The sequence below is a fragment of the Copadichromis virginalis genome, linkage group LG13 (genome assembly GCF_057382275.1).
Source record: "Copadichromis virginalis isolate Kocher_CV1m ecotype Utaka linkage group LG13, C_Virginalis_male_GT1.1, whole genome shotgun sequence".
Classification (NCBI taxonomy): domain Eukaryota; kingdom Metazoa; phylum Chordata; class Actinopteri; order Cichliformes; family Cichlidae; genus Copadichromis; species Copadichromis virginalis.
This window is the reverse complement of record NC_140630.1, coordinates 2080773-2094651: the sequence shown is the minus strand read 5'-3', so window position 1 is coordinate 2094651 and position 13879 is coordinate 2080773. Positions and strand designations below refer to the sequence as shown.

Sequence of the window (13879 nt, the reverse complement as noted above, 5' to 3'; positions counted from 1 at the left end):
ACCACGGCTATAAAAGCGAAGGTGGATTTGGGAAGCCTGTCGCAGCCATGTCCTGTCCGTATACGCGAGCAACCCATTGCGGAAGGTGCAAGATTGATAAGGAGAGTTTTCAGAATTCAGCGTATATTGCGGGACAGACAGGATCCTTTAGCTCAGCGCGACAGTGTGCTCATTGAGAGATATCGATATTCCCGTGAGGGTATTATTTACTTAACCAACTTGTTGACGAGGGGGTGCAGGACCACCACCTGTCTTTTTTTTTTTGCTCTGCCCTTTTCTTGGTTGCTGTTATGAACAAACAAACAGATTATTCCAGGGTCTCTTTCCAAGAGACGAAAAGCAATATAAGTGATAAATATTACCATTCTGTAGCATATTCTTATATTCCACTTTTACTTGTTCCCATGTTCTAGTGGGTCCTGTTGTGGCTCTAATGTGTAAGGGGATATAATATAACATAATATAATGTAATATAATATTGGATAATATAGTGTAATACAGTAAATTTACCCTACCGCCTACTGGTGTTGGCCAGAGGGGCCGATGGCGTGATATGGCAGCCTGGCTTCTGTCAGTCTGCCCCAGGGCAGCTGTGGCTACAACTGTAGCTGCCTCCACCAGTGTGTGAATGTGAGAGTGATTGAATAGTGGCATTGTAAAGCGCTTTGGGTGCCTTGAAAAGCGCTATATCAATCCACTCCATTATTATTATTATTATTATTATTATTAAATTACTTACGAGTTTAATTTGTCAGCAACTTTCTGCCAGCCCTCTCTCCTTGCTTTTGCAGCCTTTGCAGTGTTCCCTTGCGTTCTGATTAAACTCTGAAACTCCTGAAATCCCTCAATCAAGAGTTCTTGCTCTGCTGCCGAAAAATACCGAGCGCGCTCCTTCGACATTTTCGCCGACCAATCAGAGGGTTGCCGATCAATGTTTCTACTATCGATGCGTAGCCCCTTTTACGACACCCAGTGATCTCACATTACTTCATCCAGCTGTACTAATCGTCAACAGCAGGTGTGTTCGGAGAACCGGATTAGCGAGCTCACGGTTAGCGCGATGATTTGGTCTTGGATGTGTCATTTGATCTTGGATGTAGTAAGCGACGTACGAAGAACGGGCCCCTGGTCGTCACACACTGGAGTGAGCTCGTGTGTACATGTTGGCTCGTTACAGACGTTTGTTTGTTTACATGCTGATAAACACAAACAATAAAAATCGAATCAACTTTATGATGCAGAAGAGGAAGAATGAGTCACTCTGACCACCAAAAGTCAATAAATGAGGACGTTGAGTCGTAAAATGTAAGCTGTGCGAAGGAGTGCTGCAGGGGAGCCAGCAGGGGGCGCTGTCGCAGCACGACCTCTGCTCCCTGCTGTGACTGACATCTGTGGACGTGCAGGTGGCGTCTCACAGCTTGACCTGAAGGTGGCAGTGTTGCATCACTGGCTGCTGTTCATGGCCCTGACAGTGTTGTCTAAATAAAGTTTACCTGCTGAAGTACAGCAAAAACTATCTGAAGGATGGACACGGGTATGATGAACGAGCTGAAGACAGAATCTTAATGGGTCCTCGGCTGAGCATGACGTCAGCACTCGCTGCAGGTGCAGAAGCACCTGAGACGTTTACCTGGATTCATGTTTGGTGGATCCAGGTGGAGAGCGGGGAACAGCGTGCACCTCCCTCCACACCGTTCTCAGCCTGAGCTGATGAGCGATGACGCTCACGACTCATCTGACGAATCAGTGATTTCATAGATACACAAGAGGGTACTTCCCCGACTGTGACCTGCACAGGCCGGCTCAGCTCATGCCACAGTGCTGTGAACGTAATAACACCTGAGTGCAATCACGTACGTACACACACACACACACACACACACACACACACACACACACACACACACACACACACACACACACAGCTGTATAGGAGCAGTAAAAGAATATATGTAATATTTTTCGTGTTTTTGTATTTTTCTCTTTATGATCATTCATTTGTTTTTACTATTTTTGTAAAGTTTTTAACTTGATTCGTTTTTTAAAAAACAAGTTTTTTTTGTTTTTTTCTTCTTGTTTTTCTGCCTGGGTGGGCGTGGCTCCCCTTTACCATCCACCAATCAGTAGGTAGAGTTTGCCACGTGGTGCCGGAATTCCCCTTCAGCTCTGGGGCTTTCCAATCTGACTGCCTGCCTGCGGTCACCATGACAACCGAGCTGACCTAAGTCAAGTTTGTTGCGGAGGGCGGGACATGACTTCCTGATTATCAAAACAAAAGCATCATTTTACCGCACATTTTGAAAGGATAGTGAAATAGTTAAATATAATTTAGTTTAATTTTATTTTTATTTTTATACAAAGCATTAAAAGCTTCTTTTTTGTTTATATTTCTAATTTTTCTGTTTGTGTAAAAATGTTTGTATCTTTTCGCTTTTCTCCTTAAATTAATTATTTTAATAATTTGTATAAAATTATCTGGAGAATTTTAAATAAACAAAATCTAAAAATTCAAATGAAATAGTGATATCTCTGAACTGAATGTATTACAGTCGATGAGTTCACAGGAAATAAATAAAAATTAAGATAATGTGAATTTTTGATATATAAATAAAAAAACATTTGAAATGCTGTTTTTTAATTTTCCTGAATATTTTTTGCGACTGTTATTGTTTTATTGTCCTCCTTTTTTGTTGTTTTTTTCTCTTCTCGTTTGAATGTTTTTCACACTGATTTCTCTCCTGTTCGCTTCACATCAGAGGTGCAGGGTTCTTAGCTTTATTTTGAAAATCGGGAGCAGGACGTGACCTTGGGGTTGTGATCTTGGTCTTGTTGCTGAATCCAGTTTGGAGTTTCCAGACTGAAGTGAACCTTGAGAGCTGCGCGCAGGTAACGTTTCTTTAACTTCGTTTAAAGTCAAACTGCTGATCAATAAAATAAAATTATTAACCGAGCGCTGGACACGCACCTGTAACTCAGGTGATTCCACCACAGCCGAACTTTAATGTGCCTCATTCTCGCGTGACAAACATTCGGGGTGACGTGAGCAGCTGTTACTCGATCACTGAGGATTATTGATGATCGATTATTGGGTCGTTTCAGCGCTGGCTGTGTTTGATGCAGATGAAGTGTGGAGGTGTTGGAGGTGTTGAGGTTGCGCTGTGATGTTTAAACTGGCTCGTTCTGCTTCTGTAATCCAGGCTCGTGTTTGTTGTCAGGCGCAAAGAATCCAGTTAAATAGCCACTGTGCTCGGCTCCTGGGGTTTGTTCTTGAGCTGCTTCACAGTTCAAAATGATCCTTTACCGCATACCGAGCCCTCAGATTCGCCAGTTTTCGGAATCCTGCCGAGGGGCCGCGGAGTGAGGACTTCCAGTGTGGCGTGTGGTGGTCTCGGTGTGGCCCACCTGCGGCTCAGATGTACCTGAAAGAAGTTCCAGAGGAAACAAGGCCTTTCTAACAGGAAGCGTGCTGCACGCCAGCCCTGCCGTCGGCCGTTTTACCCCGTGTGACCCGAGGCGGCTCCAGGCGCTCCGCCACACCTGCATCACCTCCATCCAGGTGTTCACGGTGGATCCAACGCGTGTGGCTCTGCTCGCACATTTCCCCGAAACGAACCCGTGAAACAGCCGTGCTGACGTCAGACATCTGCAGGGTTAGGGAACATTCATCGTTATGACACTGACCTCTGACCCTGAAGTTTTCCTTTAAGGCGCTCTGATGACATCCACAGACTTCATTACTGTAAATATGATCAAAAGAGAATTTTCTAGACACAGATGTTACAATATTTAATCATCTTGTCTGTTTTATTTATAAAGCACCAAAGACAACAGCAGTCGCCTCAAGGTGCTCACAGACTCACAAATATACAACAGACAGCAGCCAACAATCATGTGACGCTCGCAGAGCACAGATGTGGTGCTGATGGTGCTGATGGTGCTGATGGTGCTACATTAAAATGAGACTTTTCTGTCCGCTCTGGAAAAATGAATGAAAGGAGAATTTCTACCTTACAGACGTGAAAATATCAAAGCAGATTAAAGAAGCTGAGGAGAGTTTAAATAAGGCCGAGGTCCGAGAGTCAAAGTTCAGAAAACTGTGTTTGGAGGAAGCAGCGAAGCTTCAGCAAGTCTTCCTCGTCTGTTTGTAGGACAGAAAGTTCTGACGGCGCCTAAACGCCTCGTTTGGTTTGCAAATCATTGAAAAAAATTCATCATTTTCTTTGAAAGATGAATTTTTCTGAGTAGCTTGAAAAACATTTTTCCAAAAACACATGAAAGCAGATGTAAATGTGACCTTTCCAGAGCTGCTCCCCCTCCTCCTCCTGTTGGGTTTTAGGCTAACAGTTTCCATTGGTTCTCAGTGTTTGTGCTAAGCTAACCCTGTGAAACTGAGGCTGTGGTGAAGGCGGACTGCTCCTTTAACTGTGTCTGTTGGGCCTGAGCTCCCTGATCGTCCCCACACATCACAGAGGAGGAGGAGGGTGGAAATTCCCACTGATGTGACTCCATCAGCACCGAGCTGTGTCATTAACCCTTCGCTTACCATCCACAGGAAAATCCCTGAAGGAGGAAGAACAGGTCAGCTGCCTCCTCATCATCATCATCATCATTGTCGTTGTCAGCGCTGAGCCATGGCAGGAGCCCTGCGGTACGTCTGCTGTTAACCCTGTAATGTGTTGTGATGCGTTTCCTGTTTGTTATGAGATGTTTTGGAATCCTGTTGCTCAAAGCTCAGCGACGCACAGGAATGTTTCTGTGGTTTCTACGGAAGCCCCGAAGCTCCAAAAAGTGATTTTTGTTTTGGTTTGTAGGTTGTGCACTGAAGTTAAAGCAGGTTGTGTATCTCACTTCCTGTCCTGCTCGCTGCAGCGCCAGGGTTTTGTTTTAAATCGTCATGGCACTATTATTATTATTGTTGTTGTTGTTATTAGTAATATTAATTCAACTTTATTTATAACAGTCGCCTCAAGGTGCTTTATATTGTAAGGTCGACCCTACAATAATACATACAGACAAAACCCCAACAATCATGTGACCCCCTATGAGCAGCACTTTGGTGACAGTGGGAAGGAAAAACTCCCTTTTAACAGGAAGAAACCTCCAGCAGAACCAGGCTCAGGGAGGGGCGGGGCCATCTGCTGCGACCCAAGACGTTTGGGTCCATGTTCTTTTCACCATTTTTAATCAGAATGACTTCACTTCAATGTTACACTGACTGCACTCACAGCGCTTTATGCAGCACACACAAACACACACATAAAGAGCAGTGATGTGATTGGTCCTCCAAACGAGTTTTTTACCCTCTGACAGTGAAACACCGACCGTGAGCTGATGAATGAGAGCAAACACAAACATGAATCAAAAGGTTAAAGGTCGTGAAAATGTGACAGTGTCACGCTTGGTGCACTCGGGTGTGTTTGTCCTCCACGTGTCTGCGTGGGTTGCCAGACAGGTGTGTTCGATCACCTGAGGAAATGAACCCAAACCTGCGTAGTGTCTGCGTCCTCCGGCTGTAGGCTCCACCCCCTCGCCCCTGACTTGATTTGCAGGAAAGAAATCATTTTTAAACCGCCAACAGACCGCCGCTCTGAAGCGTGTCATGCTTTCTCTCGTGGATTGCATAAATCATCATTCAGCGCAGCTCACATGTAGGTACGTAGTGCCCCTCTGCAGGCTTCCACAAGTTGTCCAATCAGAGAAAAGTATGTTTTTAAAGAGACAGGAGCCTGTTTGAGACGGAGGATGGACTGATGCTTCGGTCCCAAGCCGACAGCAGCCTGTTTTAGATTAAATAAATCATCTGACCAGCTGAGACCTCAGTCTGTTTTGTGTTTCCGTGACAACCAGCAGCTGATGACTAACACCTCGTTAAGGCGCATGGAGGTTGTTTCTGAAACAGCGGTTGCTACAAAACATCCCAGCGCAGCGGAAAGTTTGACTCTATATGGCTCTCACCTGAAAGCGATGGGAACCTCTGATGCAGACTGACGTTGGTTTATTCGTTCAGTTTGTTGCTGCTCTTCCTCATAATCAGAGCCAAGCTGCAGGAAGCGCCTGATGTTTACAATAGGGGCCAGTTTAATACGGGTCAGAATAAGAAAATAAAACTGACAAACCATCTCATCCTCAGATTTGGATTATAAGTGACGCCCTGTCTGCGCCTGTCAGGTAAAAATACACGTTAGACGCTGTCGGTTTTCTTCATCACTCCTGTATCAGCTCAGTGTATGTTTGCAATAATAATAATAACAACAGGAAATAATAATATTGTAGTGAGAATAATAACAGGTGTATTCGAGTCGTTCTAGTTCATTTTTCCTTGATGAGAAACTAAAAGAGCAGCGTTTGTGTCCCCGTGAAGCCCACACACACCCTGGTTTATTTAAAGTTTATTAAAGTTCTTCTGGCGGTTGTTCTGCTAACAGGCAGCAAAGACGACGTTGTTGCTGTTACATTTAGAAGTTCATATGTGGGGAATATTCTCTGACTCATGGCAAATATTTCCTGATTTTACATGCCTCCATTGAACTTCTCATCACAGAACAATAGTGGGTTCAGACACTCGTATCACTGCAGTAAAAAGAACATAAATGTGTTAATCAGTGTGGAAACTAGTGCTGGGTCATCTCACACCGTTCACAGTAACACCGGTATGATGTTGGGCAACGATAAGAAAATGAAATATGGCGATAGAATATGGGTAAAACGCGCATGCGCAGTGCCTTTGTTTACATACGCACATGGCCGAAAAATGGCGGTGACGCAGAATGAGAAGAGCGAAAGCGGATCGTTGAGTAAAACCATGAACCTGAACTGGTTTGTAAAAATGCTGCAGCTTCACTGGTGTGGAACTGGTTTAGCTTTCGTCCGTCAGATACACAACAAAGCACTATTTTTGGTAGCAGCGGGCCGTCGTTATTACCGTGTTGTTTGGAAAATACGGCGCACTTAAAATCAATCCTTTGATTTTTCTGAAAGTCGACAGAGCCCCTTATAATCCCGTGTGTCTTATGTATGAACTCTGGTTGTGTTTACTGACCTCGAAACGATTTTATGTGCACGGCGCTCGAAAATCTGTCAGATGTTTCACTACGACTTTGCTAAGCTACGAAGCCGCACCGCTTGATGGATTGTGGGAGCGTTACGGCTATCGTAGGCGGAGCCTCGCGGAGTGATACGTACTGTGCTTCAACATAATATTACCGTACTGTGTGTGTATAACCTCTTTAAGTGTTGTGGATATTATACATGGTTATGCTGAGGATGTGTCGGCCAGTTTCCACTGGAAATGCCTTTTGGTTAAACTGTCAGCACGAATTTGCATTTGCACTGTTACATGTTTATATAACTTTAATGCAGATAAAAAACAGCTGCTTGTTTCAGTGGAAATGCATTGATGGGGTTTTTTGCACAAATAAAGTTGAGGAGTTGTAAAGTATTTTGTCTCGTGTCAATTATATCGTCAGTTATATCGTTATCGCAAATTTTCAAATGTATATATTGATATAAATATTTCTGCTCTGGTGGAAACAATCTGATTTATCTGAATGGAAAAGTTAAAGTTCAGCTTTTAAGGTTTTAATCTCTACTCGAGGCGGTTACAAGATGTTTGTTTTCATGACAGAAGCTCTGTTAATAATCTGGATCTGATTTGAGATTATTTCAGTTTCTTATTGGCTCTAACGTTCTGATCCATCACTTTGAGCGTTTCTTACTAACTAATGTTACTGACAGGTCGAATCCTCCTGCCTGTAAATCACTGTCTCATCTGTTTTAACATTTAGAAATGTTTGTGAGTCTAAGGGACGGTCTACGTAAGCATGAAACGCTCCACCTGTAGATCTCCACCCTCATCCTGCTCTTCGTCTTTTCCTTCTAACGTATTGGAGGACGTGGATTTCCAGCAGCTGCAGGTTTTTCAGCCTGGCTCCACAGAAGCTGCTCTTTTGTCTGTTGTTAATGATCGCATGTGTTGTTGACGGTGGTGATGCTGCTCTGATACAGTGGATCACATGATCTGGATCTCCTGAACTGTCGGATACTGTCTCTGGGGCATACCTCAGGGTTCGGGTCTGGGACCACTTGTCTTTTCACTGCATGTGCTGCCACATGTTGCGGATCATTTCTATGCTGATGACGCTCTGACGGGTAACTCTTTGTTGTCATTGCACAGTCATACCTAGAACAACAGTACAATGAAATACGACACACAACACAAACAGGACAACACAGTAACTTAACTAAATAAAAGGAAGAAATAAAAGGGACGTTTTATTGCACATTTTTATTGTTATTATTATTATTATTGTTGTTACCCCCCCCAAAAAAGTCCAGGGAGGTAGCCAATCAGGTCAGCTGATGTGCCGGTCCTTCAGGGAGGGAAGAGGATGTCCAATGATTTTTTGGGCCATATTAATGACCCTCTGAACCTACATGACGTTCATCAGCTGCCGGTCGCACTCTCCATAACTCCTCCTTCAGATCTTGAGCCCTGACATCAGGTAATGTTGGAGTCATATTTGATTCTTTCATTTGGCTCAGGTATCGAATACGTTGATAAAGCAGCGTACTTTAGACTTAACTGAAGTTAAACCGTCTGTTTCTGGTAGAAAGGTCTAATATAATGATTGCAGCGGGTTCATAATGCTGCTGACACGGAGGCGTGGCCATTATTGGCCCGTCCTCTGATTGTTGCACTGGCTTCCGGTGACGTGCACACAAACATTTCAAATATTGTCGCTAACTGCTTTACGGGGTTCGTCTACGTCACGTGTCATTCACTGAGGTCCGCCTACTAGCTGCTGATTGGTTCGCACTGCTGACCGGGCGTTGTGAAACTCCAGAATCGTCTTCCTCATTACCAGCCTTCAAACTGAAGAAAACCCTTCTCTTCATCATCGTTCTCAGCTTCAGACTGGGTTCAGCTTCTGTTTTTCTATCATTGTTTTACTTTTTATCTTATTTCTCTTGTCTGTCTTTATTAAATGATTATTCTTATTTTTACTTGTTATGCAGCACTTTGCTCGTTGCTTCAGTGTGGGGTAGAAATGCAGCGACAGAATCAGGAGCGGCAGTGAGGCCGATAGCAGAAACTCAGTCTGCAGCTCGAACGTCTCAGGCTGATTATTTATAACCATCATAAACCAAACATAACCAGATTCAAGCTGCACAAGTTTCATGAAGGTCAGTGCAGCTCACAGCTGACTCACAAACCGTGAATAAGACACGAGAAGAACAAATCCAACAAAATAAAGAAAAGACACAAATAAACTAAACTAGGAACAATGTGCAGTAATCAATAAGCTCTGATCAGCAGGTGGAAGAAGCTTTCAGATCCATTCAAACCTGCAGTGTTTTTATTTACTGGTGAGACGAATCAGGATCCACAGTTTGGTTAAATACACACAAACGAAGAATGTGACATCACATTTGCACTGGCATGTTTTTTTAAATACAGATGTTAATAATGTGCGTGACGATGACTCATTGTACCATCTGCTGGTGCAAATCGGTATTACACAAAAGTCAAACTGTATCTGAAGATAAAGTTTCACAAACTGAGCGCGCGGCTCTGTTCACATCATACATGCTTCCCTCAGGCTGGATCATCATAGCAAACATTTCTACTGCTATGCTGATGACACCCAGCTCTCTGTCCGTGAAGCCAGATAACACACATCAGTTAAACTGCAGGTCTTAAAGATTCCTGCAGCTGCTGTCAGCTGTTCTTCTGTGGTGAATGACTGAAGCTCTTCGGCTGTAGAGCGTCCGGATGCTTCGGGAAACAAGCTGAAGGAGCTGGAAGCAGCCTGGGACGTCTGCTCGAGGTCACAAACATGAAGTGTGTCGCATGGGCATCCTCAGCTGTTGTTTGTGTGTCTGCATCGCGTTCGGTGCTTCTCACGCTGCAGGTGAAGAAATGTTTCATCAGGTTAATTCAAGCGAATGACTGAAGCTGTTTCAGGGAAACATGAAAGAAATAACCTCTGTGGATTCCTGCAGACTTCCCCTCGGGTTTTCTCTCATCTTGCTCGTACTCTACCTTTGTGGGTTTGTCTCTGCACAGCGCTCTGATTGGTCGATGCGCTGAGAGGGGCTGTCCCGTCACAGCGGGTTGAAGCTGGGAGAGCAGTGAGCTTCGCATCAGTTTTGAGTCAGAGGCGTTAGACGAGGGACAGGAAGTCGAACGAGAAACCAGCAAAAAGACAGAAAAGAGAGCAAAGAGGAAGCAGAGCGGAGCCGGACGCCCGGCTGTGACAGAGCGCCGTTCACAGCTGTAACCTCTGCAGGTTCGTCCCTGTCTGCTGGTTCTAGCTTCACGCTGGGCTTCAGCTTTAATCAGCTGCTTTGTCTCAGTGTTAAACTGCTGGGGTCTGACGGCTGAACGCTGTCGGGCCGGTTTCTCGTCCGCTCTCTCGTGACTGTGCTGCAGACCTCATCAGCTGTTTACGCTCTGATGAGGTGAAATAAGCTGTGAGAGTGCGGCTGTAGTTATTTACTGCTCTTTAAGCTCCACACGGCTGCTTCCATTCGAAGCTGTTTCTGTAGAAGTCGTTCACACCATCATGAGTGTTATTTAAAGACTTTAACTGTCTCAGGATGTCGACTCTGTCTTTATTTTTCAGCTCGAATGTTTATCTCTGTTTTTCTTTTTGTTTGTTGTTGCTCTTCTTCCTCGTCTGCCTCACCGGCAGCAGCAGAGTGACATCAGCAGCTGTAGCCCCGCCTCCTCTCTCTGCAGGCCTGGGATTCTGGGGGTTTTCCTCAGCTCAGCCACTTCCAGGAAGTGACTGAAAGCAGAGCGAGATACGGGAAGGGGAGGGGCAGAGAGAGAGGGGGGAGATTAGAGACAAACAGCAGAGAAGAAGGAGGGAAGGAGAGAGGTCGTGCAGTGTTTGAGTGCGTGAAAGTGAAACTGCTGAACTTTGGATCGCTTTGCTGCGCTCTTGTGTCTTTGTCCGCCTCTCGGGACTTTCAGCTTCAGCCTGAGGGGGCTTAAAGCGACTCGGCTCGGCCGATGGTTCCTCCGACACGCCTCTGACTTTCTCAACGCTTCTCACTGACTGTCTCTGTTTGTGCTGCAGGATGACTGAAGCCCAGTTCATCGGCGGCTACGAGCACGACGTAAGTACTTTCTCTACATTTGTCTTTATTCTCTCCACTACAGGAAGTGTGTTTTTAATCCAGCTGATCAGCGAGCGTGCCTGAGCCTCGCTCTAACCGTTCGTTCTGACACGAGAACGTGGAAATGATTTCAGGTCTCCTCTGATTACATCATCCTGAGTGGATTCAGAGGTTTTCTGCACATCTGTGAAGTTTTATTTGATGTCTAAAAGAAGAGACGCGTTTACATCAAAGCCTGAAATCAAAGCGTGCGGTGGGCTCTTTGTTGTAAACCTGTGGAGACCTCAGCAGGAAGCAGCGACACAAAACCAGTTCAGAAAACTTTTCATACGGTGCGCAAGGATCGGATCAGTGTTGGATGTTGACTCGGGAGCAATGACACCGTTTCCAGTTAAAGAGGAAGCCACTTCTCATTCAAAGAAGCACAGCTTTGTATTTAACCAGGCGAGAGGTGCAGGTGACACAACGAAGCGTCGCAGAGCTTCAGTCGGTTGCTGCTCGTTTTCGCTTTGATGCAACAACAACGCGTTTGAATAAAGTTGTTCCTGCTTCTCATTAACTGAGGAGGCCTACCACAAGCCAAACAGGCTCCAGATGTTTGCACTGGGTGTCTGCTTCAGGTTAGCTGCTGGAGTACGAGCTCAGCGCGGTGCGTTCATTAGGACGGCCGCAGTTGTCGCTCCTGTAGACGTGGCTCAGGATTAATGTGCAACTTACAAGCTTAAATTTGGTAAAGCATCCCAAAAATGACATTTAAAATCTTCTTCATTCTCTATATGAGTGAATTCTGTGCAGCTGAATGCAATCATGCAGAAAGGTGTAAAACAAGTGGAGGCAGTTAAAGAACAGAGTGCTTCAGTTACGGTAAGAAATAACTCGTTAAAAAGCAGAAATCTGAGGGGCTGCGAGGGGGTTTACAGCGCTAATGATTCACGTTTAACTGATCAATCATTTTGATACCAGGGATGTGTCAGTTTTGCCGATAAATCGATGATTCACAGGAACGTTATGAAGCCCCTGAAACTGTTTTACAAGGGTTACCTAGGCAACTGGAGTCTGGAATGTCCGCCAGCGACCAATCGTAAGCCACAGAGTGAGGCACAACGAACGAGCCGCTTCCTGTGTGATGGAGGTGTTCCACAGGGATCGACATTGGGCCCGCTGCCTTTATACATCACAACTGTAACATGTGCTTTTACACCGACAGCACAGTCTGATGGTACTGAAAGGTCTGAGCTGTAAAGACGATCGATCGACGCTCTGTTAAAGATGTTTCTGCTTGTTCGTCCTCAGCTGCAGCAGTTCATGCCGTACGACTATATTCCAGTGGACATAAAGACAGAGCCCTTCATGCCTGAGACAGGTGAGCATTCAGGACGATGTCACAGTCACGTCAAACTATGGAACAGGTTGAACTCCCAGCTCATTTTTTGCCTCCTTAATCAGAAAAAAGATGCGTGCCATTGTAGGAAACAACATCAATCTGCAGACTCTCATTTGTGTTTGTTATTTAAGTCAGTTTGTTGCCTTTAACACACTGACCTCCTGTCTGAAGCATCTCACTGCACCACAACATCTGGTTTAAAAAGGTCAAAGGTGAACCATTAACGGGTCTGACTGAGAACACGGTCAGGCTGGAGTCAGGAGCTCCTGAGAACACACGAGTGTATTTGAAACCAAGCCTTGTGAAGTCCAGAGCCTTTCACCATCTTTAGGTTTTGCTACAACCTCAAACAGCTCAGGATGGACGCAGCTCTCTGATCCTGCCCTGGGGGCGCCCCAGTACCCTCCCTCAGTTTTAGAAACATGTACAGTCTGGGTTTCATACCCAGAAGTGTGTGTGCGTGTGTCGGTTAGTGGGCATCAGTACTGTAACATGTTACAAGAAACTCCACAAAACTCCAGCGAATAACACCTGGTCATCTAGAACCTTCTAGAATTTACTCACGTCTGGTAACATTTTGCTTCTCGCTGATGAAATAGTGAAAGTTGATGATGATTTTGAGAAATGATCAGTCACAGCGACTGACGAGTGTTTTTTCTTCACCTGTGTTTGTGTTGTAGCTCACGGCCCGTACATTCAGATCATCGAAGAGCCCAAACAGGTGAGACTCACATCTTACTTCCTGTTACAAACACGACAAGGCAGCGGTGGGTGGATAAAGACTGCAGTGGAAACATGGAGGTGACAAAGATAAAGATCGAAGCAGTCGTCAACAATATAGCGTAGCAATAAGACACAGACGGCCTGATAAACCTGGATTCTTGGTGGTTCAGATCTTCAACAATGGTTTAAACGTGATTGTTCCTTTGTTAGTCCTCATTTGAATTTTATTCACCGGTGGAGTGATTAACAGACGCTAGCATTACCGTCGAACGGTCCATTAAGTGCTGTAGCTGCTGATGGTGTCCCACAGGGATCAGAGTCAGGTTCACTGCTTTGTCCCAGTCCAGTTTTATTCCCCTGAGCCTACCACAGACATCATAACATTAACGTCTTATCCTGATGTTTTAAAGTTTGAAGTAGAAAAGCTCTGACAATACAAAGTCTACAGCTGTGGTGGGATGCAGCGTGATGACGTAACACCAGCAGCACGACACAAAAATGTGTTTGTTGTTGTGTTTGTTGTTGTGTGTAACGTGAAGCCGAACGATGCCCTGCATGGCAAAGCAAACAAACAAAGGATTTGAACAGCGTGAGGTGATGAATGAGCTCAAAGCTCCGACCTGAGCTGAAGCTCAAACAGGAAGAAGA

The 13879-nt window shown here is 45.0% G+C and overlaps 1 protein-coding gene across 2 annotated transcripts in view; it reads left to right on the top strand.

Moving 5' to 3' along the window:
- The first annotated feature begins 2824 nt into the window (after nucleotides 1-2824).
- The window catches only part of nfkb2 (nuclear factor of kappa light polypeptide gene enhancer in B-cells 2 (p49/p100)), a 20151-nt gene continuing 9096 nt past the window's right edge, over nucleotides 2825-13879 (top strand). Inside the window, exons 1-5 of one of the 2 annotated variants that reach the window (XM_085476880.1) lie at nucleotides 2825-2886; nucleotides 4553-4648; nucleotides 11085-11124; nucleotides 12418-12487; nucleotides 13189-13229. In XM_085476880.1, the coding sequence (XP_085333006.1) occupies nucleotides 4632-4648; nucleotides 11085-11124; nucleotides 12418-12487; nucleotides 13189-13229 (168 nt within the window). In that variant the 5' untranslated portion in view covers nucleotides 2825-2886; nucleotides 4553-4631. Of the gene's footprint in view, nucleotides 2887-4552; nucleotides 4649-10224; nucleotides 10290-11084; nucleotides 11125-12417; nucleotides 12488-13188; nucleotides 13230-13879 lie in introns of those variants that run through there. The other variant, XM_085476881.1, reaches the window with a different exon arrangement.